Source organism: Entelurus aequoreus, linkage group LG14 (genome assembly GCF_033978785.1).
Source record: "Entelurus aequoreus isolate RoL-2023_Sb linkage group LG14, RoL_Eaeq_v1.1, whole genome shotgun sequence".
Taxonomy (NCBI): Eukaryota; Metazoa; Chordata; class Actinopteri; order Syngnathiformes; family Syngnathidae; genus Entelurus; species Entelurus aequoreus.
In genome coordinates, this window is record NC_084744.1 from 2,358,751 (window position 1) to 2,383,259 (window position 24,509).

The window sequence follows — 24,509 nt, forward strand, 5'->3', positions numbered from 1 at the left end:
CACAATTTATGTGGACAACATAGCAGATTAGTCTCGCTTAACAAGTGGTTGGCTAGCTACTGTAGGACGCAGGGACTAACGTTTATTGATAACTGGCCCTCTTTCTGGGGCAAACCAGGCTTGCTGATGAGAGACGGCCTTCACCCTAACCAGGAAGGCGCCATCATCCTGTCTAGAAACATAGACTACTATTTAAGTCTCACTTGACTGACTACACTAGAGCAAGCCCGGTCACAGGCAACTACAATGTCTGTTAGTCCGGGTGAGGAGTCAGTTAAGCTAGAACTAGCCAGCGCCAGGCTGGATAATCCATGTACGCATAGCAATTCTCTTAGAATAATACACAATTCACATAATGTTTTTTCTGTTGTGTCTGTGTCAGAGGTGGACATGCATTCTACTGAGGTGGCAAATTATGATATGTCCAGTCTATTGCAGCACCAAACAAACAATCGGAAAATTCCCGTCATATCAATTCCTAGATATGGTCGAAACTATTTAAAGTGCACTACGCATAATAAACGCAACATTGTTAATATTGCCACTACGGATAATCTTAACAAAAACTCGTCAAAACAGCCCAATACCTATAATATGGGCTTTTTAAACATAAGATCATTGTCTCCCAAGGCGTTATTGGTTAATGAGGTCATTAGAGACAACAATCTTAACGTCATTGGTCTTAGCGAAACCTGGCTCAAACCGGACGAATTTTTTGCGCTCAATGAGGCATCTCCTCCTAACTATACGAATGCGCATGTTGCCCGCCCTCTTAAAAGGGGAGGGGGTGTCGCACTAATATACAATGAAAATTTCAACCTTACCCCTAACCTAAATAATAAATATAAATCGTTTGAGGTGCTTACTATGAGGTCTGTCACACCGCTACCTCTCGACCTGGCTGTTATCTACCGCCCCCCTGGGCCCTATTCGGACTTTATCAGTGAATTCTCAGAGTTCGTTGCTGATCTAGTGACGCACGCCGACAATATAATCATAATGGGGGACTTTAATATCCATATGAATACCCCATCGGACCCTCAGTGCGTGGCGCTCCAAACCATAATTGATAGCTGTGGTCTTACACAAATAATACATGAACCCACGCATCGCAACGGTAATACAATAGATCTAGTGCTTGTCAGGGGTGTCACCACCTCCAAAGTTATGATACTTCCATATACTAAAGTAATGTCCGATCATTACCTTATAAAATTTGAAGTTTTGACTCTTTGTCAACAAGCTAATAATAATAATAACTGCTATAGCGGCCGCAACATTAATGCTGCCACAACGATGACTCTTGCTGACCTACTGCCTTCGGTAATAGCACCATTCCCAAATTATGTCGGCTCTATTGATAAACTCACTAACAACTTTGACGATGCCTTGCGCGAAATTATTGATAGTATAGCACCGCTAAAGCAAAAAAGGGCCCCTAAAAGGCGCACCCCATGGTTTACAGAAGAAATTAGAGCTCAGAAATTATCATGTAGAAAACTGGAACGCAAATGGCGCGCGACTAAACTTGAGGTTTTCCATCAAGCATGGAGTGATAGTTTAATAACTTATAAACGCATGCTTACCTTAGCTAAAACTAAATACTACTCAAATCTCATCCGCCTCAACAAAAACGATCCTAAATTTCTGTTTAGTACAGTAGCATCGCTAACCCAACAAGGGACTCCTCCCAGTAGCTCCACCCACTCGGCAGATGATTTTATGAATTTCTTTAATAAGAAAATTGAACTCATTAGAAAGGAGATTAAAGACAACGCATCCCAGCTACAACTGGGCTCTATTAACACAAATACGACTGTATATACGACGGACACTGCCCTCCAAAATAGTCTCTCTATTTTTGATGAAATAACATTAGAGGAATTATTACAGCGTGTAAGTGGGATAAAACAAACAACATGTTTACTTGACCCACTTCCTGGGAAACTTATCAAGGAACTGTTTGTATTATTAGGTCCATCAGTGTTAAATATTATAAACTTATCACTTTCCTCCGGCACTGTTCCCCTAGCATTCAAAAAAGCGGTTATTCATCCTCTGCTCAAAAGACCTAACCTCGATCCTGACCTCATGGTAAACTACCGACCGGTCTCCCACCTTCCGTTTATTTCCAAAATTCTCGAAAAAACTGTTGCACAGCAGCTAAATGAACACTTAGTGACTAACAATCTCTGTGAACCTTTTCAATCCGGTTTCAGGGCAAATCACTCTACGGAGACAGCCCTCGCAAAAATGACTAATGATCTATTGCTAACGATGGATTCTGATGCGTCATCTATGTTGCTGCTTCTTGATCTTAGCGCCGCTTTCGATACCGTCGATCATAATATTTTATTAGAGCGTATCAAAACACGTATTGGTATGTCAGACTTAGCCTTGTCTTGGTTTAACTCTTATCTTACTGACAGGATGCAGTGCGTCTCCCATAACAATGTGACCTCGGACTATGTCAAGGTAACGTGCGGAGTTCCCCAGGGTTCGGTTCTTGGCCCTGCACTCTTTAGTATTTACATGCTGCCGCTGGGTGACATCATACGCAAGTACGGTGTTAGCTTTCACTGTTATGCTGATGACACTCAACTCTACATGCCCCTAAAGCTGACCAACACGCCGGACTGTAGTCAGCTGGAGGCGTGTCTTAATGAAATTAAACAATGGATGTCCGCTAACTTTTTGCAACTCAACGCTAAGAAAACGGAAATGCTGATTATCGGTCCTGCTAGACACCAACATCTATTTAATAATACCACCTTAACATTTGACAACCAAACAATTAAACAAGGAGACTCGGTAAAGAATCTGGGTATTATCTTCGACCCAACTCTCTCGTTTGAGTCACACATTAAGAGTGTTACTAAAACGGCCTTCTTTCATCTCCGTAATATCGCTAAAATTCGTTCCATCTTGTCCACTAGCGACGCTGAGATCATTATTCATGCGTTCGTTACGTCTCGTCTCGATTACTGTAACGTATTATTTTCGGGCCTCCCTATGTCTAGCATTAAAAGATTACAGTTGGTACAAAATGCGGCTGCAAGGCTTTTGACAAAAACAAGAAAGTTTGATCATATTACGCCTATACTGGCTCACTTGCACTGGCTTCCTGTGCACTTAAGATGCGACTTTAAGGTTTTACTACTTACGTATAAAATACTACACGGTCAAGCTCCTGCCTATCTCGCCGATTGTATTGTACCATATGTCCCGACAAGAAATCTGCGTTCAAAGAACTCCGGCTTATTAGTGATTCCCAGAGCCAAAAAAAAGTCTGCTGGCTATAGAGCGTTTTCTATTCGGGCTCCAGTACTCTGGAATGCCCTCCCGGTAACAGTTAGAGATGCTACCTCAGTAGAAGCATTTAAGTCCCATCTTAAAACTCATTTGTATAATCTAGCCTTTAAATAGACCCCCCCTTTTTTAGACCAGTTGATCTGCCGTTTCTTTTCTTCTCTCCTCTTCTCCCCTGTCCCTTGCGAGGGGGAGTTGCATAGGTCCGGTGGCCATGGATGAAGTGCTGGCTGTCCAGAGCCGGGACCCCGGGTGGACCACTAGCCTGTGCATCGGTTGGGGACATCTCTGCGCTGCTGACCCGTCTCCGCTCGGGATGGTTTCCTGTTGGCCCCGCTGTGGACTGGACTCCCGCTGATGTGTTGGATCCACTGTGGACTGGACTTTCACAATGTTATGTCAGACCCACTCGACATCCGTTGCTTTCGGTCTCCCCTAGAGGGGGGGGGTTACCCACATATGCGGTCCTCTCCAAGGTTTCTCATAGTCATTCACCGACGTCCCACTGGGGTGAGTTTTTCCTTGCCCGTATGTGGGCTCTGTACCGAGGATGTCGTTGTGGCTTGTACAGCCCTTTGAGACACTTGTGATTTAGGGCTATATAAATAAACATTGATTGATTGATTGAACAACATCTTGGAAAACGTGGAGCATTTCGCTTATCTTGGCAGTCTTCTTTCAACGAGAGCTGTCATCGATGCCGAGATCCACCACCGCATAGGTTGTGCCAGCGCAGCTTTTGCTAAGCTGAAGAAAATAGTGTTTCAGACCAACATCAAGCTTCTCGTATATAAAGCTGTAGTTCTGCCCACTCTGCTCTACGGGGCTGATAGTTGGACCACCTACAGCAGACACCTGAAGGCTCTGGAGCAGCACCACCAGCGATGTCTCCGCAAGATCCTCAGGATCAGCTGGGAAGATAGGCGTAGCAACATTAGTGTTCTGAAGGAAGCTAACATGCCCAGCATCACTACAACTGTCATTCGGCACCAGCTGCGATGGACAGGCCATGTAATTCGCATGCCAGACAGTCGCCTTCCAAAACAGATGTTGTACGGACAACTGACGGAAGGACAACGCACCCAAGGGGGGCAGAAGAAGCGGTATAAAGATAACCTCAAAATCCACCTGAGGAAATGCCGCTTCAACCTCAACACCTGGGAGGATGATGCCCACCAGAGGGTTTTGTGGAGCAGGATGGTCCATGAAGGCACAGCACAATTAGAAAAGGACCTCCACCGTGCTGCGGAAACCAAGAGGCAACAAAGAAAGGAGAGATCCACTACCAAAACAGCTCCTCAGACCACCACCACTACTACCACGACAATCACGCACATATGCCCCCACTGCAATAGAGTCTGTGGATCACGGATTGGCCTCTACAGCCACCTGAGGACCCACAGATGACCAGACTCACCAACGGGAGGACTATCATACTCGCTTTGAGTGATCGCCAGTGAATGAATAGTACTAACCTTTAACACTTAATTTGACTCATTTTCATTCATCACTAGTTTCTATGTAACTGTTTTTATATTGTTTTACTTTCTTTTTTATTCAAGAATTTTTAAAAAATGTATTTATATTATTTTTTTTTTTTTTTTTTTTTTTAAAGTACCTTATCTTCACCATACCTGGTTGTCCAAATTAGGCATAATAATGTGTTAATTCCACGACTGTATATATAGCGATATCAGTTGATATCGGTTGATATCGGTTGATATCGGTAATTAAGAGTTGGACGATATCAGAATATGGGATATGGGCAAAGAGCCAGTATGGGACATCCCTAGTCAAAAGGTGTCCAGATGTGATAAGAGCAGTGCAGGAAAGTGAGCACTGTGTGCTGTGGTCCAGGTCAGAGGTGACAACAATGAGATTAGTGTAGCACCTCCTCCATGTCAGCAACATGTCATCTGCTGTCAACTGAGCACAACACAGCTGGATTACATGTGCAGCATTATTGCAGTGCAGGAGGATTAGCAGCAGCAGCAGCAGACTTGATCTGGGATTGAAGGTCCTCCATCTCATCTTTGCTCTAATCTGCATGTGGCCTGGATCCTCAGATTATGGCCTCTTATGGGGGTCCTGGCTGGGGGGCACACCCTACTTTGGAAGGCTGCTCCCTGGGGGGCCACCAGGACAACATATTGTTATCATGTGTGTGTGTGTGTGTGTGTGTGTGTGTGTGTGTGTGTGTGAGTGTGTGTGTGTGTGTGTGTGTGTGTGTGTGTGTGTGTGTGTGTGTGTGTGTGTGTGTGTGTGTGAAGGGAGCATGACAAGAATCCTGAGATGTTCTTCAGCACCATGTTGAAGCTGAAAGAAGAAGGTCTCCACTTCCTGTTGTCTGTGGTGGGAGAAACATTCACTGATGTGCCAGGTACACACACTCACACACGCACACACACTCACACACACACACACACACGCACACACACTTGCACACACACACACTCGCGCACACACACACACTCGCACACACACACTCGCACACACACACACTCGCACACACACACACACTCGCACACACACACACTCGCACACACACACACTCGCACACTCGCACACACACACTCGCACACTCACACACACGCACGCACACTTGCACACACACACACACTCGCACACACACTCGCACACTCACACACACACACGCACACTCGCACACACACACTCGCACACTCGCACACACACACTCGCACACACACACACTCGCACACACACTCGCACACACACACACTCGCACACACACACACTCGCACACACACACACACTCGCACACACACACACACTTGCACACACACACACTCGCACACACACACACACACTCACTCACACACACACACACACACACTTGCACACACACACACACACACTCGCACACACACACACACACTCGCACACACACACTCGCGCACACACACTCGCGCACACACACACACTCGCACACACACACTCGCACACACACACACTCGCACACACACTCGCACTCGCACACACACACACTCGCACACACACACACACTCGCACACACACACACTCGCACACACACACTCGCACACTCACACACACACACGCACGCACACTTGCACACACACACACACACGCACACTCGCACACACACACTCGCACACACACACACACGCACGCACACTTGCACACACACACACACACACGCACACTCGCACACACACACTCGCACACACACACACTCGCACACACACACACACTCGCACACACACACACTCGCACACACACACACACACACACACACACTTGCACACACACACACTCGCACACACACACTCGCACACACACACACTCGCACACACACACACTCGCACCCACACACACTCACACACACACTCGCACACACAAACACTCGCACACACACACACTCGCACACACACACGCACACACACTCACGCACACACACTCGCACACACGCACACTCGCACATGCACACTCGCACGCACATACGCACACTTACACACACACACTCGCACACACGCACACTCGCACACGCACACTCGCACGCACATGCGCGCACACACACACACACACACTCGCGCACGCACATACGCACACTCACACACACACACTCGCACACTCGCACGCACATACGCACACTCGCACACACACACACGCACACACACACACACACTCGCACACACACACATATACACGCACACACACACACACTCACAAGTGTGTGTGTGCGAGTGTGTGTGTGTGTGAATGTGTATGTGCGAGTGTGTGCGCGTGTGTGTGTGTGCGAGTGTGTGTGCGTACAGTGCGTGAGTGCGAGTGTGTGTGTGTGTGTGCATGTGTGAGTGTGTGTGTGTGTGTGCGTGCGAGTGTGTGTTCGTGAGTGTGTGCGTGTGTGTGTGTGCGTGAGTGTGTGTGTGTGTGCGAGTGTGTGTGTGTGCGAGTGTGTGCGTGTGTGCGAGTGTGTGATATATACATGTAATACCATTAGTATAGTATACTATACTCACAGTATTACAAGTACACTGTACTCACAGTATTACACGTGGACTATACTCACAGTATTACACATAGACTATACTCACAGTATTCCAAGTACACTGTACTCACAGTATTACATGTACACTGTACTCACAGTATTACACATGGACTATACTCACAGTATTACATGTACACTGTACTCACAGTATTACAAGTACACTATACTCACAGTATTACATGTACACTGTACTCACAGTATTACATGTACACTGTACTCACAGTATTACACATGGACTATACTCACAGTATTACATGTACACTGTACTCACAGTATTACATGCACACTGTACTCACAGTATTACATGTACACTGTACTCACAGTATTACACATGGACTATACCCACAGTATTACATGTACACTGTACTCACAGTATTACATGTACACTGTACTCACAGTATTACACATGGACTATACTCACAATATTACATGTACACTGTACTCACAGTATTACATGTACACTGTACTCACAGTATTACACATGGACTATACTCACAGTATTACATGTACACTGTACTCACAGTATTACAAGTACACTATACTCACAGTATTACACGTGGACTATACTCACAGTATTACACGTGGACTATACTCACAGTATTACAAGTACACTGTACTCACAGTATTGCATGTACACTGTACTCACAGTATTACATGTACACTGTACTCACAGTATTACAAGTACACTATACTCACAGTATTACACGTGGACTATACTCACAGTATTACAAGTACACTGTACTCACAGTATTACATGTACACTGTACTCACAGTATTACATGTGGACTATACTCACAGTATTACAAGTACACTATAGTATCAGTACTGGGCAGGGAGTAGACGTGGACTATACTCACAGTATTACAAGTATACTATAGTATCAGTACTAGGCAGGGAGTACACATGAACTATAGTATCAGTCAGTACTAGGCAGGAAATACACATGGACTATAGTATCAGTACTAGGCAGGGAGTACTTGTGGACTATACTCACAATATTACAAGTATACTATAGTATCAGTACTAGGCAGGGAATACACATGGGTTATAGTATCAGTACTAGGCTGGGAGTACACTTGGACTATAGTATCAGTAATAGGCAGGGAGTACACATGGACTATATTCACAGTATTACAAGTATACTATAGTATGAGTAGTACTAGGCAGGGAATACACATGGACTATAGTATCAGTACTAGGCAGGGAGTAAACATGGGTTATATTATCAGTACTAGGCTGGGAGTACACATGGACTATAGTATCAGTACTAGACAGAGAGTACACATGTACTATATTCACAGTATTACAAGTATACTATAGTATGAGTAGTACTAGGCAGGGAATACACATGGACTATAGTATCAGTACTAGGCAAGGAGTACATGTGGACTATATTCACAGTATTACAAGTATACAATAGTATCAGTACTAGGTAGGGAGTACACATGGACTATAGTATCAGTACTAGGCAGGGAGTACACATGGACTATAGTATCAGTACTAGGCAGCGAGTACACATGAATTATAGTATCAGTACTAGGCAGGGAGTACACATGGACTATAGTATCAGTACTAGGCAGGGAGTACACATGGACTATAGTATCAGTAATAGGCAGGGAGTACACATGGACTATAGTATCAGTACTAGGCAGGGAGTACACATGGACTATAGTATCAGTACTAGGCAGGGAGTACACATGGACTATAGTATCAGTACTAGGCAGTGAGTACACATAAATTATAGTATCAGTACTAGGCAGGGAGTACACATGGACTATAGTATCAGTACTAGGCAGGGAGTACACATGGACTATAGTGTCAGTACTAGGCAGGGAGTACACATGGACTATAGTATCAGTAATAGGCAGGGAGTACACATGGACTATAGTATCAGTACTAGGCAGCGAGTACACATGAATTATAGTATCAGTACTAGGCAGGGAGTACACATGGACTATAGTATCAGTACTAGGCAGGGAGTACACATGGACTATAGTATCAGTACTAGGCAGGGAGTACACATGGACTATAATATCAGTACTAGGCAGGGAGTACACATGGACTATAGTATCAGTACTAGGCAGCGAGTACACATGAATTATAGTATCAGTACTAGGCAGGGAGTACACATGGACTATAGTATCAGTACTAGGCAGGGAGTACACATGGACTATAGTATCTGTACTAGGCAGGGAGTACACATGGACTATAATATCAGTACTAGGCAGGGAGTACACATGGACTATAGTATCAGTACTAGGCAGGGAGATGCCCTCAAAGCAAACGTTCTCCTCCATCTGGTCTTGTGTTCCTGGGTCTTGTGATGTGTCCAGAGGTCTTTGTCCAGTCCAGAGCTGTGCTGGAGCCACACATCGTCCACTGGGGCTTCCTGTCCTCCAAAGAAGACTACATCAGGGTCCTGTGCCAGGCTGACGTGGTGGTCTCCACCGCCGCCCACGAGTTCTTTGGCGTCGCCATGTGAGGCCACACCCATTGTTGCTTAATGACTTGGTTAGCCAGACCACCAAGTTAGCATGTCTACCAGTAATTCATGTGGTTCAGGTTGTCATGTCTACCAGTTATTCATGTGGTTCAGGTTGTCATGTCTACCAGTTTTTCATGTGGTTCAGGTTGTCATGTCTACCAGTTATTCATGTTGTTCAGGTTGTCATGTCTACCAGTTTTTCATGTGGTTCAGGTTGTCATGTCTACCAGTTTTTCATGTGGTTCAGGTTGTCATGTCTACCAGTTTTTCATGTGGTTCAGGTTGTCATGTCTACCAGTTTTTCATGTGGTTCAGGTTGTCATGTCTACCAGTTTTTCATGTGGTTCAGGTTGTCATGTCTACCAGTTATTCATGTGGTTCAGGTTGTCATGTCTACCAGTTTTTCATGTGGTTCAGGTTGTCATGTCTACCAGTTATTCATGTGGTTCAGGTTGTCATGTCTACCAGTTATTCATGTGGTTCAGGTTGTCATGTCTACCAGTTATTCATGTGGTTCAGGTTGTCATGTCTACCAGTTTTTCATGTGGTTCAGGTTGTCATGTCTACCAGTTATTCATGTGGTTCAGGTTGTCATGTCCACCAGTTTTTCATGTGGTTCAGGTTGTCATGTCTACCAGTTATTCATGTGGTTCAGGTTGTCATGTCTACCACTTCTTCATGTGGTTCAGGTTGGAGGCGGTCCACTGCGGGTGTTACCCTCTGTGTCCCAACGCTTTGGTCTACCCCGAACTATTCCCAGGTAACACCTTTGTCATGGTCGTCATCTACCTCCTGGCATCTCATTGACATCTCATTGACATCGTCTACCTGCTGTCATCTTATTTACATCTCATTTACATAGTCTACCTGCTTACATCTCATTTACATAGTCTACCTGCTTACATCTCATTTACATAGTCTACCTGCTGTCATCTCATTTAAATCGTCTACCTGCTTTCATCTCATTTACATAATCTACCTGCTGTCATCTCATTTACATCTCATTTACATAGTCTACGAGCTTTCATCTAATTTACATCTCATTTACATAGTCTAAGAGCTTTCATCTCATTTACATCTCATTTACATAGTCTACCTGCTGTCATCTCATTTACATCTAATTTACACCGTCTACCTGCTTTCATCTCATTTACCTTTCATTTACATAGTCTACCTGCTGTCATCTCTTTTGAATCGTCTACCTGCTGTCTTCTCATTTACATCTCATTTAAATCGTCTACCTGCTTTCATCTCATTTACATCTCATTGACATCGTCTACCTGCTTTCATATAATTTACGTCTCATTGACATCGTCTACCTGCTGTCTTCTCATTTACATCTCATTTAAATCGTCTACCTGCTTTCATCTCATTGACATCGTCTACCTGCTTTCATCTCATTTACGTCTCATTTACATAGTCTACCTGCTTTCATCTCATTTACATAATCTACCTGCTGTCATCTCATTTACATTGTCTACCCGCTTTCATCTCATTTACATTTCATTTACATAGTCTACGAGCTTTCATCTAATTTACATCTCATTTACATAGTCTACCTGCTGTCATCTCATTTACATCTCATTTACATCGTCTACCTGCTGTCATCTCATTTACATCTCATAGACACCGTCTACCTGCTTTCATCTCATTTACATCTCATTGACATCGTCTACCTGCTGTCATCTCATTTACATAGTCTACCTGCTTTCATCTAATTTACATAATCTACCTGCTGTCATCTCATTTACATCTCATTTACATCTCATTTACATCTAATTTACATCGGCTACCTGCTTTCATCTTATTTACATCTCATTTACATTGTCTACCTGCTGTCATCTCATTTACATCTCATTTACATCGGCTACCTGCTTTCATCTTATTTACATCTCATTTACATAGTCTACCTGCTGTCATCTCATTGACATCGTCTACCTGCTGTCATCTCATTTACATCTCATTTGCATAGTGTACCTGCTTACATCTCATTTACATAATCCACCTGCTGTCATCTCATTTACATCGGCTACCTGCTTTCATCTCATTTACATCTCATTTACATCGTATACCTGCTTTCATTTCATTTACATCTCATTGACATCGTCTACCTGATGTCATCTCATTGACATCTCATTTACATCGTCTACCTGCTTTCATCTCATTTACATCTCATTTACATCGTATACCTGCTTTCATCTCATTTACATAGTCTACCTGCTTACATCTCATCATAGTCTACCTGCTTACATCTCATTTACATCGTATACCTGCTTTCATCTCATTTACATCTCATTGACATCGTCTACCTGCTTTCATCTCATTTACATCTTATTCAAATAGTCTACCTGCTTTCATTTCATTTCCATCGTCTACCTGCTTTCATTTCATTTACATCTCATTTACCTGCTGACATCTCATTTCCATCGTTTACCTGCTTACATCTCATTTACATAGTCTACTTGCTGTCATCTCATTGACATCTCATTGACTTAGTGTACTTGAAGTGGTTTGCATGTCACCTGTGCTACCTGTGTTCACCTGTGTCCACCTGTGTCCACCTGTGCTACCTGTGTTCACCTGTGTTCACCTGTGCTACCTGTGTTCACCTGTGTCCACCTGTGTCCACCTGTGCTACCTGTGTTCACCTGTGTTCACCTGTGTCCACCTGTGTCCACCTGTGTCCACCTGTGCTACCTGTGTCCACCTGTGTCCACCTGTGTTCACCTGTGTTCACCTGTGTTCACCTGTGCTACCTGTGTTCACCTGTGTTCACCTGTGCTACCTGTGTCCACCTGTGTTCACCTGTGTTCACCTGTGTCCACCTGTGTTCACCTGTGTTCACCTGTGTCCACCTGTGTTCACCTGTGTCCACCTGTGTCCACCTGTGCTACCTGTGTTCACCTGTGTTCACCTGTGCTACCTGTGTTCACCTGTGTCCACCTGTGTCCACCTGTGCTACCTGTGTTCACCTGTGTTCACCTGTGTCCACCTGTGTCCACCTGTGTCCACCTGTGCTACCTGTGTCCACCTGTGTCCACCTGTGTTCACCTGTGTTCACCTGTGTTCACCTGTGCTACCTGTGTTCACCTGTGTTCACCTGTGCTACCTGTGTCCACCTGTGTTCACCTGTGTTCACCTGTGTCCACCTGTGTTCACCTGTGTCCACCTGTGTCCACCTGTGTCCACCTGTGTCCACCTGTGTTCACCTGTGTTCACCTGTGCTACCTGTGTTCACCTGTGTTCACCTGTGTTCACCTGTGCTACCTGTGTTCACCTGTGTCCACCTGTGTTCACCTGTGTCCACCTGTGTTCACCTGTGTTCACCTGTGTCCACCTGTGCTACCTGTGTTCACCTGTGTCCACCTGTGTCCACCTGTGTTCACCTGTGTCCACCTGTGTTCACCTGTGTCCACCTGTGCTACCTGTGTTCACCTGTGTTCACCTGTGTCCACCTGTGTTCACCTGTGCTACCTGTGTTCACCTGTGTCCACCTGTGTCCACCTGTGTTCACCTGTGTCCACCTGTGCTACCTGTGTTCACCTGTGTCCACCTGTGTCCACCTGTGTCCACCTGTGCTACCTGTGTTCACCTGTGTTCACCTGTGTTCACCTGTGCTACCTGTGTTCACCTGTGTCCACCTGTGTTCACCTGTGTCCACCTGTGTCCACCTGTGTCCACCTGTGCTACCTGTGTTCACCTGTGTTCACCTGTGCTACCTGTGTTCACCTGTGTCCACCTGTGTTCACCTGTGTTCACCTGTGTCCACCTGTGCTACCTGTGTCCACCTGTGCTACCTGTGTCCACCTGTGTTCACCTGTGCTACCTGTGTTCACCTGTGCTACCTGTGTTCACCTGTGTTCACCTGTGTCCACCTGTGTTCACCTGTGTTCACCTGTGTCCACCTGTGTTCACCTGTGTTCACCTGTGCTACCTGTGTTCACCTGTGCTACCTGTGTCCACCTGTGTCCACCTGTGCTACCTGTGTTCACCTGTGTTCACCTGTGCTACCTGTGTCCACCTGTGCTACCTGTGTTCACCTGTGTTCACCTGTGCTACCTGTGTCCACCTGTGCTACCTGTGTTCACCTGTGTTCACCTGTGCTACCTGTGTCCACCTGTGCTACCTGTGTTCACCTGTGTTCACCTGTGCTACCTGTGTCAACCTGTGTTCACCTGTGTCCACCTGTGCTACCTGTGTTCACCTGTGTTCACCTGTGTCAACCTGTGTTCACCTGTGTCCACCTGTGCTACCTGTGTTCACCTGTGTTCACCTGTGTCCACCTGTGCTACCTGTGTTCACCTGTGTTCACCTGTGTCCACCTGTGCAGCAGAGTACCTGTACTCCACGCCCCAGCAGCTTCACAAGAGACTGCGAGCGCTCTGCAAGAAGCCCCAAGTGGCGCGCACACACCTGGTGCAGGTAACTGACATGACATATTCACACCTGGTGCAGGTAACTGACATGACATATTCACACCTGGTGCAGGTAACTGACATGACATATTCACACCTGGTGCAGGTAACTGACATGACATCTTCATACCTGTAAACCCGTTAGCTTCTTGCTAGCCTGTTTGGGTGTCTTAAAAGCTGTTTAATTGGGGTGTATTCACGCCAAGCAGGTGTTCAACCAATTAGGGTGTACGCTACATTAGGGTGTACCTTTTTGGATTCATTTAGTTCAATTAAGGTGTATTCACACTAAGCAGGTTTGGGTGTATTTACGTGAAAAATGTTTCAGATAAATTAAAAGTAAGTACACTAGATCGATTAAGGTGTATTCACACTAATCATGTTTCAGATCAATGAAGGTGTATTCACACTAATCATGTTTCAGACCAATGAGGGTGTATTCACACTAATCATGTTTCAGACCAATTAAGGTGTATTCACACTAATCATGTTTCAGACCAATGAAGGTGTATTCACACTAATCATGTTTCAGACCAATTAAGGGGTATTCACAGTAATCATGTTTCAGATCAATGAAGGTGTATTCACACTAATCATGTTTCAGATCAATTAAGGTGTATTCACACTAATCATGTTTCAGACCAATTAAGGTGTATTCACACTAATCATGTTTCAGATCAATGAAGGTGTATTCACACTAATCATGTTTCAGATCAATGAAGGTGTATTCACACTAATCATGTTTCAGATCAATGAAGGTGTATTCACACTAATCATGTTTCAGATCGATTAGGTGTATTCACACTAATCATGTTTCAGATCGATTAAGGTGTATTCACACTAATCATGTTTCAGATCGATTAAGGTGTATTCACACTAATCATGTTTCAGATCAATTAGGTGTATTCACACTAATCATGTTTCAGATCAATTAGGTGTATTCACACTAATCATGTTTCAGATCGATTAAGGTGTATTCACACTAGTCATGTTTCAGATCAATTAGGTGTATTCACACTAATCATGTTTCAGATCAATTAGGTGTATTCACACTAATCATGTTTCAGATCGATTAAGGTGTATTCACACTAATCATGTTTCAGATCGATTAAGGTGTATTCACGCTCATCATGTTTCAGATCAATTAGGTGTATTCACACTAATCATGTTTCAGATCAATTAGGTGTATTCACACTAATCATGTTTCAGATCGATTAAGGTGTATTCACACTAATCATGTTTCAGATCAATTAGGTGTATTCACACTAATCATGTTTCAGATCGATTAAGGTGTATTCACACTAGTCATGTTTCAGATCAATTAGGTGTATTCACACTAATCATGTTTCAGATCAATTAGGTGTATTCACACTAATCATGTTTCAGATCGATTAAGGTGTATTCACACTAATCATGTTTCAGATCGATTAAGGTGTATTCACGCTCATCATGTTTCAGATCAATTAGGTGTATTCACACTAATCATGTTTCAGATCAATTAGGTGTATTCACACTAATCATGTTTCAGATCGATTAAGGTGTATTCACACTAATCATGTTTCAGATCAATTAGGTGTATTCACACTAATCATGTTTCAGATCGATTAAGGTGTATTCACACTAATCATGTTTCAGATCGATTAAGGTGTATTCACGCTCATCATGTTTCAGATCGATTAGGTGTATTCACGCTCATCATGTTTCAGATCAATTAGGTGTATTCACACTAATCATGTTTCAGATCAATTAGGTGTATTCACACTAATCATGTTTCAGATCAATTAGGTATATTCACACTAATCATGTTTCAGATCAATGAAGGTGTATTCACACTAATCATGTTTCAGATCGATTAAGGTGTATTCACACTAATCATGTTTCAGATCGATTAAGGTGTATTCACGCTCATCATGTTTCAGATCAATTAGGTGTATTCACACTAATCATGTTTCAGATTGAATAAGGTGTATTCACACTAATCATGTTTCAGATCAATTAGGTGTATTCACACTAATCATGTTTCAGATCGATTAAGATGTATTCACGCTAATCATGTTTCAGATCAATTAGGTGTATTCACACTAATCATGTTTCAGATCAATTAGGTGTATTCACAATAATCATGTTTCAGATCAATTAGGTATATTCACACTAATCATGTTTCAGATCAATTAGGTGTATTCACACTAATCATGTTTCGGATCAATTAGGTGTATTCACACTAATCATGTTTCAGATCAATTAGGTGTATTCACGCTAATCATGTTTCAGATCAATGAAGGTGTATTCACACTAATCATGTTTCCGATTGATTAAGGTGTATTCACGCTAATCATGTTTCAGATCAATGAAGGTGTATTCACACTAATCATGTTTAAGATCAATTAAGGTGTATTCACACTAATCATGTTTCAGATCAATTAGGTGTATTCACACTAATCATGTTTCAGATCAATGAAGGTGTATTCACACTAAGCATGTTTCAGATCAATGAAGGTGTATTCACATTAATCATGTTTCAGAACAATAATGGTGTATTCACACTGAGCATGTTTCAGAACAATTAAGGTGTATTCACACTAATCATGTTTCAGATCAATTAAGGTGTATTCACACTAATCATGTTTCAGATCAATGAAGGTGTATTCACACTAATCATGTTTCAGATCAATGAAGGTGTATTCACACTAATCATGTTTCAGACCAATTAAGGTGTATTCACACTAATCATGTTTCAGACCAATTAAGGTGTATTCACACTAATCATGTTTCAGACCAATCAAGGTGTATTCACACTAATCATGTTTCAGATCAATTAAGGTGTATTCACACTAATCATGTTTCAGACCAATTAAGGTGTATTCACACTAATCATGTTTCAGATCAATTAAGGTGTACTCACAGTAAAACGGGTGTAAAAAGAGACTTTGTGTTGTCAGGTGGACACCTGCTCCTTCTCCTGGGACTTCCTCAAGGAGCGTTTCCAAAGTCTGTTGACCCTGTGACCTTGTCTTCCACCTGGTCTGGATGAAGGTGATTGGTGTATAATTATATGTAGTGGTGTGTACTATTGGTGTATAATTATATGTAGTGGTGTGTACTATTGGTGTATAATTATATGTAGTGCTGTGTACTATTGGTGTATAATTATATGTAGTGGTGTGTACTATTGGTGTATAATTATATGTAGTGGTGTGTACTATTGGTGTATAATTATATGTAGTGGTGTGTACTATTGGTGTATAATTATATGTAGTGGTGTGTACTATTGGTGTATAATTATATGTAGTGGTGTGTACTATTGGTGTATAATTATATGTAGTGGTGTGTACTATTGGTGTATAATTATATGTAGTGGTGTGTACTATTGGTGTATAATTATATGTAGTGGTGTGTACTATTGGTGTATAATTGTATGTAGTGGTGTGTACTATTGGTGTATGATTATATGTAGTGGTGTGTACTATTGGTGTATAATTATATGTAGTGGTGTGTACTATTGGTGTATAATTATATGTAGTGGTGTGTACTATTGGTGTATAATTATATTTAGTGGTTTGTACTATTGGTGTATAATTATATTTAGTGGTGTGTACTATTGGTGTATAATTATATGTAGTGGTGTGTACTATTGGTGTATAATTATATTTAGTGGTTTGTACTATTGGTGTATAATTATATTTAGTGGTGTGTACTATTGGTGTATAATTATATGTAGTGGTGTGTACTATTGGTGTATAATTATATGTAGTGGTTTGTACTATTGGTGTATAATTATATGTAGTGGTGTGTATTATTGGTGTATAATTATATGTAGTGGTGTGTACTATTGGTGTATAATTATATGTAGTGGTTTGTACTATTGGTGTATAATTATATGTAGTGGTGTGTACTATTGGTGTATAATTATATGTAGTGCTGTGTACTATTGGTGTATAATTATATGTAGTGGTGTGTACTACTGGTGTATAATTATATGTAGTGGTGTGTACTATTGGTGTATAATTATATGTAGTGGAGTGTACTATTGGTGTATAATTATATGTAGTGGTGTGTACTATTGGTGTATAATTATATGTAGTGGTGTGTACTATTGGTGTATAATTATATGTAGTGGTGTGTACTATTGGTGTATAATTATATGTAGTGGTGTGTACTATTGGTGTATAATTATATGTAGTGGTGTGTACTATTGGTGTATAATTATATGTAGTGGTGTGTACTATTGGTGTATAATTATATGTAGTGGTGTGTACTATTGGTGTATAATTATATGTAGTGGTGTGTACTATTGGTGTATAATTATATGTAGTGGTGTGTACTATTGGTGTATAATTATATGTAGTGGTGTGTACTATTGGTGTATAATTATATGTAGTGGTGTGTACTATTGGTGTATGATTATATGTAGTGGTGTGTACTATTGGTGTATAATTATATGTAGTGGTGTGTACTATTGGTGTATAATTATATGTAGTGGTGTGTACTATTGGTGTATAATTATATGTAGTGGTGTGTACTATTGGTGTATAATTATATGTAGTGGTGTGTACTATTGGTGTATAATTATATGTAGTGGTGTGTACTATTGGTGTATGATTATATGTAGTGGTGTGTACTATTGGTGTATAATTATATGTAGTGGTGTGTACTATTGGTGTATAATTATATGTAGTGGTGTGTACTATTGGTGTATAATTATATGTAGTGGTGTGTACTATTGGTGTATAATTATATGTAGTGGTGTGTACTATTGGTGTATAATTATATGTAGTGGTGTGTACTATTGGTGTATAATTATATGTAGTGGTGTGTACTATTGGTGTATAATTATATGTAGTGGTGTGTACTATTGGTGTATAATTATACGTAGTGGTGTGTACTATTGGTGTATAATTATATGTAGTGGTGTGTACTATTGGTGTATAATTATATGTAGTGGTGTGTACTATTGGTGTATAATTATATGTAGTGGTGTGTACTATTGGTGTATAATTATATGTAGTGGTGTGTACTATTGGTGTATAATTATACGTAGTGGTGTGTACTATTGGTGTATAATTATATGTAGTGGTGTGTACTATTGGTGTATAATAATATGTAGTGGTGTGTACTATTGGTGTATAATTATATGTAGTGGTGTGTACTATTGGTGTATAATTATATGTAGTGGTGTGTACTATTGGTGTATAATTATATGTAGTGGTGTGTACTATTGGTGTATAATTATATGTAGTGGTATGTACTATTGGTGTATAATTATATGTAGTGGTGTGTACTATTTATGTATAATTATATGTAGTGGTGTGTACTATTGGTGTATAATTATATGTAGTGGTGTGTACTATTGGTGTATAATTATATATAGTGGTGTGTACTATTGGTGTATAATTATATGTAGTGGTGTGTACTATTGGTGTATAATTATATGTAGTGCTGTGTACTATTGGTGTATAATTAAATGTAGTGGTGTGTACTATTGGTGTATAATTAAATGTAGTGGTGTGTACTATTGGTGTATAATTATACGTAGTGGTGTGTACTATTGGTGTATAATTATATGTAGTGCTGTGTACTATTGGTGTATAATTATATGTAGTGCTGTGTACTATTGGTGTATAATTATATGTAGTGCTGTGTACTATTGGTGTATAATTATATGTAGTGGTGTGTACTATTGGTGTATAATTATATGTAGTGGTGTGTACTATTGGTGTATAATTATATGTAGTGGTGTGTACTATTGGTGTATAATTATACGTAGTGGTGTGTACTATTGGTGTATAATTATATGTAGTGGTGTGTACTATTGGTGTATAATTATATGTAGTGGTGTGTACTATTGGTGTATAATTATATGTAGTGGTGTGTACTATTGGTGTATAATTATATGTAGTGGTGTGTACTATTGGTGTATAATTATACGTAGTGGTGTGTACTATTGGTGTATAATTATACGTAGTGGTGTGTACTATTGGTGTATAATAATATGTAGTGGTGTGTACTATTGGTGTATAATTATATGTAGTGGTGTGTACTATTGGTGTATAATTATATGTAGTGGTGTGTACTATTGGTGTATAATTATATGTAGTGGTGTGTACTATTGGTGTATAATTATATGTAGTGGTATGTACTATTGGTGTATAATTATATGTAGTGGTGTGTACTATTTATGTATAATTATATGTAGTGGTGTGTACTATTGGTGTATAATTATATGTAGTGGTGTGTACTATTGGTGTATAATTATATATAGTGGTGTGTACTATTGGTGTATAATTATATGTAGTGGTGTGTACTATTGGTGTATAATTTTATGTAGTGCTGTGTACTATTGGTGTATAATTAAATGTAGTGGTGTGTACTATTGGTGTATAATTAAATGTAGTGGTGTGTACTATTGGTGTATAATTATACGTAGTGGTGTGTACTATTGGTGTATAATTATATGTAGTGCTGTGTACTATTGGTGTATAATTATATGTAGTGCTGTGTACTATTGGTGTATAATTATATGTAGTGCTGTGTACTATTGGTGTATAATTATATGTAGTGGTGTGTACTATTGGTGTATAATTATATGTAGTGGTGTGTACTATTGGTGTATAATTATATGTAGTGGTGTGTACTATTGGTGTATAATTATATGTAGTGGTGTGTACTATTGGTGTATAATTATACGTAGTGGTGTGTACTATTGGTGTATAATTATATGTAGTGGTGTGTACTATTGGTGTATAATTATATGTAGTGGTGTGTACTATTGGTGTATAATTATATGTAGTGGTGTGTACTATTGGTGTATAATTATATGTAGTGGTGTGTACTATTGGTGTATAATTATACGTAGTGGTGTGTACTATTGGTGTATAATTATGTGTAGTGGTGTGTACTATTGGTGTATAATAATATGTAGTGGTGTGTACTATTGGTGTATAATTATATGTAGTGGTGTGTACTATTGGTGTATAATTATATGTAGTGGTGTGTACTATTGGTGTATAATTATATGTAGTGGTGTGTACTATTGGTGTATAATTATATGTAGTGGTATGTACTATTGGTGTATAATTATATGTAGTGGTGTGTACTATTTATGTATAATTATATGTAGTGGTGTGTACTATTGGTGTATAATTATATGTAGTGGTGTGTACTATTGGTGTATAATTATATATAGTGGTGTGTACTATTGGTGTATAATTATATGTAGTGGTGTGTACTATTGGTGTATAATTTTATGTAGTGCTGTGTACTATTGGTGTATAATTAAATGTAGTGGTGTGTACTATTGGTGTATAATTAAATGTAGTGGTGTGTACTATTGGTGTATAATTATACGTAGTGGTGTGTACTATTGGTGTATAATGATATGTAGTGCTGTGTACTATTGGTGTATAATTATATGTAGTGCTGTGTACTATTGGTGTATAATTATATGTAGTGCTGTGTACTATTGGTGTATAATTATATGTAGTGGTGTGTACTATTGGTGTATAATTATATGTAGTGGTGTGTACTATTGGTGTATAATTATATGTAGTGGTGTGTACTATTGGTGTATAATTATATGTAGTGGTGTGTACTATTGGTGTATAATTATATGTAGTGGTGTGTACTATTGGTGTATAATTATATGTAGTGGTGTGTACTATTGGTGTATAATTATATGTAGTGGTGTGTACTATTGGTGTATAATTATATTTAGTGGTTTGTACTATTGGTGTATAATTATATTTAGTGGTGTGTACTATTGGTGTATAATTAAAAAGCAAACCTTTTAGCTCCGGCGTTGGTCTACCTTTAATTATTACCTCCTGCTTCCATTGAAAGTCCAGTTTAGAAAACTGTTTTATTTTACATATTTCATCCTCCATGTTTTTAATCAAAGTTCAGGCGAGAGGAAATAAACAATCGCTGCACTTGACTTGCTAACTTTTTTTTCTTTCTTTTTTCTTCTGCGGCCGAGGAATGATCTCTGGGATCCTCCATCCTACCGCCCTCTACCACCAGGAGGCCGGATTACTGCGAGCCTCAGCCAGTATGTCTTTTGCAGCAGATTTATGAATGCTCAGCACAAGAAATACGTTACACATACAGTTGTTGACAAAATACACTGTACATTATATACCTCAGCTAACTCAACTATGGAAATGTATAATATAATTCATATAGCAATACGCTCTCACTGCACAGCAGGCCAGCAGTTAGCCCAGTCATTGCGCAATCCATGGTGAGGCTCTGAGTGACGTGCCTCAACTGGCTGCTGATCACCGCACCGTCTCTTCTCACTATTTGAACAGAAAATGTGAAAATAAAAATAAAAATAATCTAAAACTGGTGAAATTAAATGGAAAATAACTTTAGTATAATCACTGGATACATATAACAATTTAATTATTTTTTTTCCTTTTTACTTTTTTTTTCTTTCCATGATGGCAGGTGAGGCCCCGCCTCCCCTGCCTCTAGTGACGGCACGCCACTGGTATATATGTACACATATGCATATATATATATATGTGTGTGTATATATACACATGTATATATATACAGTACATACACACACATATATATATACCCATATATATATATATAATATATACACTCACAACTATATATATATATATATATATATATATATATATATATATATATATATATATATATATATATATATATATATATATATATATATATATATATATATATATATATATATATATATATATATATATATATATATATATATGTGTGTGTATATATATATATACACATATATATATGTGTGTGTACATATATATATGTGTATGTATATATATGTATGTATATATATTTGTGTATATATATATATGTATGTACACATATATACTGTATGTATATACACCAGGGGTCAGCAACCTTTTTGAAACCAAGGGCTACTTCTTGGGTACTGATTAATGCGAAGGGCTACCAGTTAGATACACACTTAAATAAATTGCCAGAAGTAGCCAATTTGCTCAATTTACCTTTAACTCTATGTTATTATTAATAATTAATGATATTTATCTTTGTGGAAACACTGATCATCTTAATGATTTCTCACAATAAATATATATAGAAACAGATAAATATCAATATGCAACACTTTATTTTTATATTTTCTCTAAGTGCACATTTTTCAAATTGAACATTTTCAAATGATCACTTCTAAGACAGTCTTGTGAAATCACAATATCCCATTTTAACTAGCTAGCCAATAACATTTTTTAACAAATCATGAATGACTTTGCACCATGTTTGTACAAATAATAACTCATGTAAAATACAAAAGTAAACTCTCAAATTTTTAAATCATGTCACACTTTGAACTGGACACCAAATCTGTTATCTGTTTCTTTGTCAGTTAGTGGGAAGCCTGGCATTGCATGCTGTTAACTAGTGTGTTGTACTCTGGTGTGTAACTTGACACTGCAACTCTGAGTGAGTCTTGCAGATGTGCATCAGTGAGGCGTGTTCTGTGTTTGTTCTTGATGAAGTTCATGTCAGAAAAGGCTGATTCACAAAGATAAGATTTTTCCTCATTGTTTGCGGAACCTTCTTAATCTTTTGGACATATTTTCACAGCAATCTGGCCTTAAGCTTGATTATGATAAATGTAAAATGTTAAGGATCGGAAATCTAAAGGGAACGTCCTTTCGAATGGAATGCAAAGTGCCTGTTTTGTGGACAGATGGACCAATTAACATACTTGGTGTTGTTGTCCCAGAAAATCTGGAAGATCTAGGCTCAGTAAATTATGATAATCGACTAAGAAAGCTGGACAAAATTATGCAATTATGGAAAGTGAAATCCCTAACCTTGTATGGTAAAATGTCTATTGCCAACTCGTTAATTATTCCTCAATTTATTTATTTGTTTTTGTCATTACCAGCTCCATCACAAAACTTTTTTAAGATTTATGAGCGGAGGGTCTTCGATTTTGTCTGGAACGGCAAACCAGAAAAGATTAAAAGAAAGGTTTTGTACAAAAAGTATGAATATGGGGGCCTGAAACTTCTCAACCTTGAAGCTATGTGTCTGTCTTTAAAAGCATCAATTGTTCCAAAGATGTATTTAAACATTGAGCGGTACACAAATGTCCTGTTGGACAAAAAACATGTACTGTATCAAAAGAAATTGTATTGTTTTTTACAAGTGAACTCTAATATTGTAATAGATGGAAAGCCTTTCTTTTGGAAAAATATGTTTGAAAGAGGAATCATTTCTGTCAATGACATTATCAATGAGAATG

At 39.8% G+C, this 24,509-nt stretch overlaps 1 protein-coding gene across 2 annotated transcripts in view; it reads left to right on the forward strand.

Moving 5' to 3' along the window:
• Positions 1-22,714, forward strand: part of LOC133664252 (glycosyltransferase-like domain-containing protein 1) — a 44,920-nt gene extending 22,206 nt beyond the window's left edge. Inside the window, exons 7-12 of one of the 2 annotated variants that reach the window (XM_062068752.1) lie at positions 5,580-5,689; positions 9,670-9,814; positions 10,511-10,581; positions 14,152-14,243; positions 17,176-17,269; positions 22,209-22,714. In XM_062068752.1, coding sequence (XP_061924736.1) covers positions 5,580-5,689; positions 9,670-9,814; positions 10,511-10,581; positions 14,152-14,243; positions 17,176-17,241 — 484 coding nt within the window. In that variant the 3' untranslated portion in view covers positions 17,242-17,269; positions 22,209-22,714. The remainder of the gene's footprint in view (positions 1-5,579; positions 5,690-9,669; positions 9,815-10,510; positions 10,582-14,151; positions 14,244-17,175; positions 17,270-22,208) is intronic. The other variant, XM_062068753.1, reaches the window with a different exon arrangement.
• Positions 22,715-24,509: the final 1,795 nt, after the last annotated feature.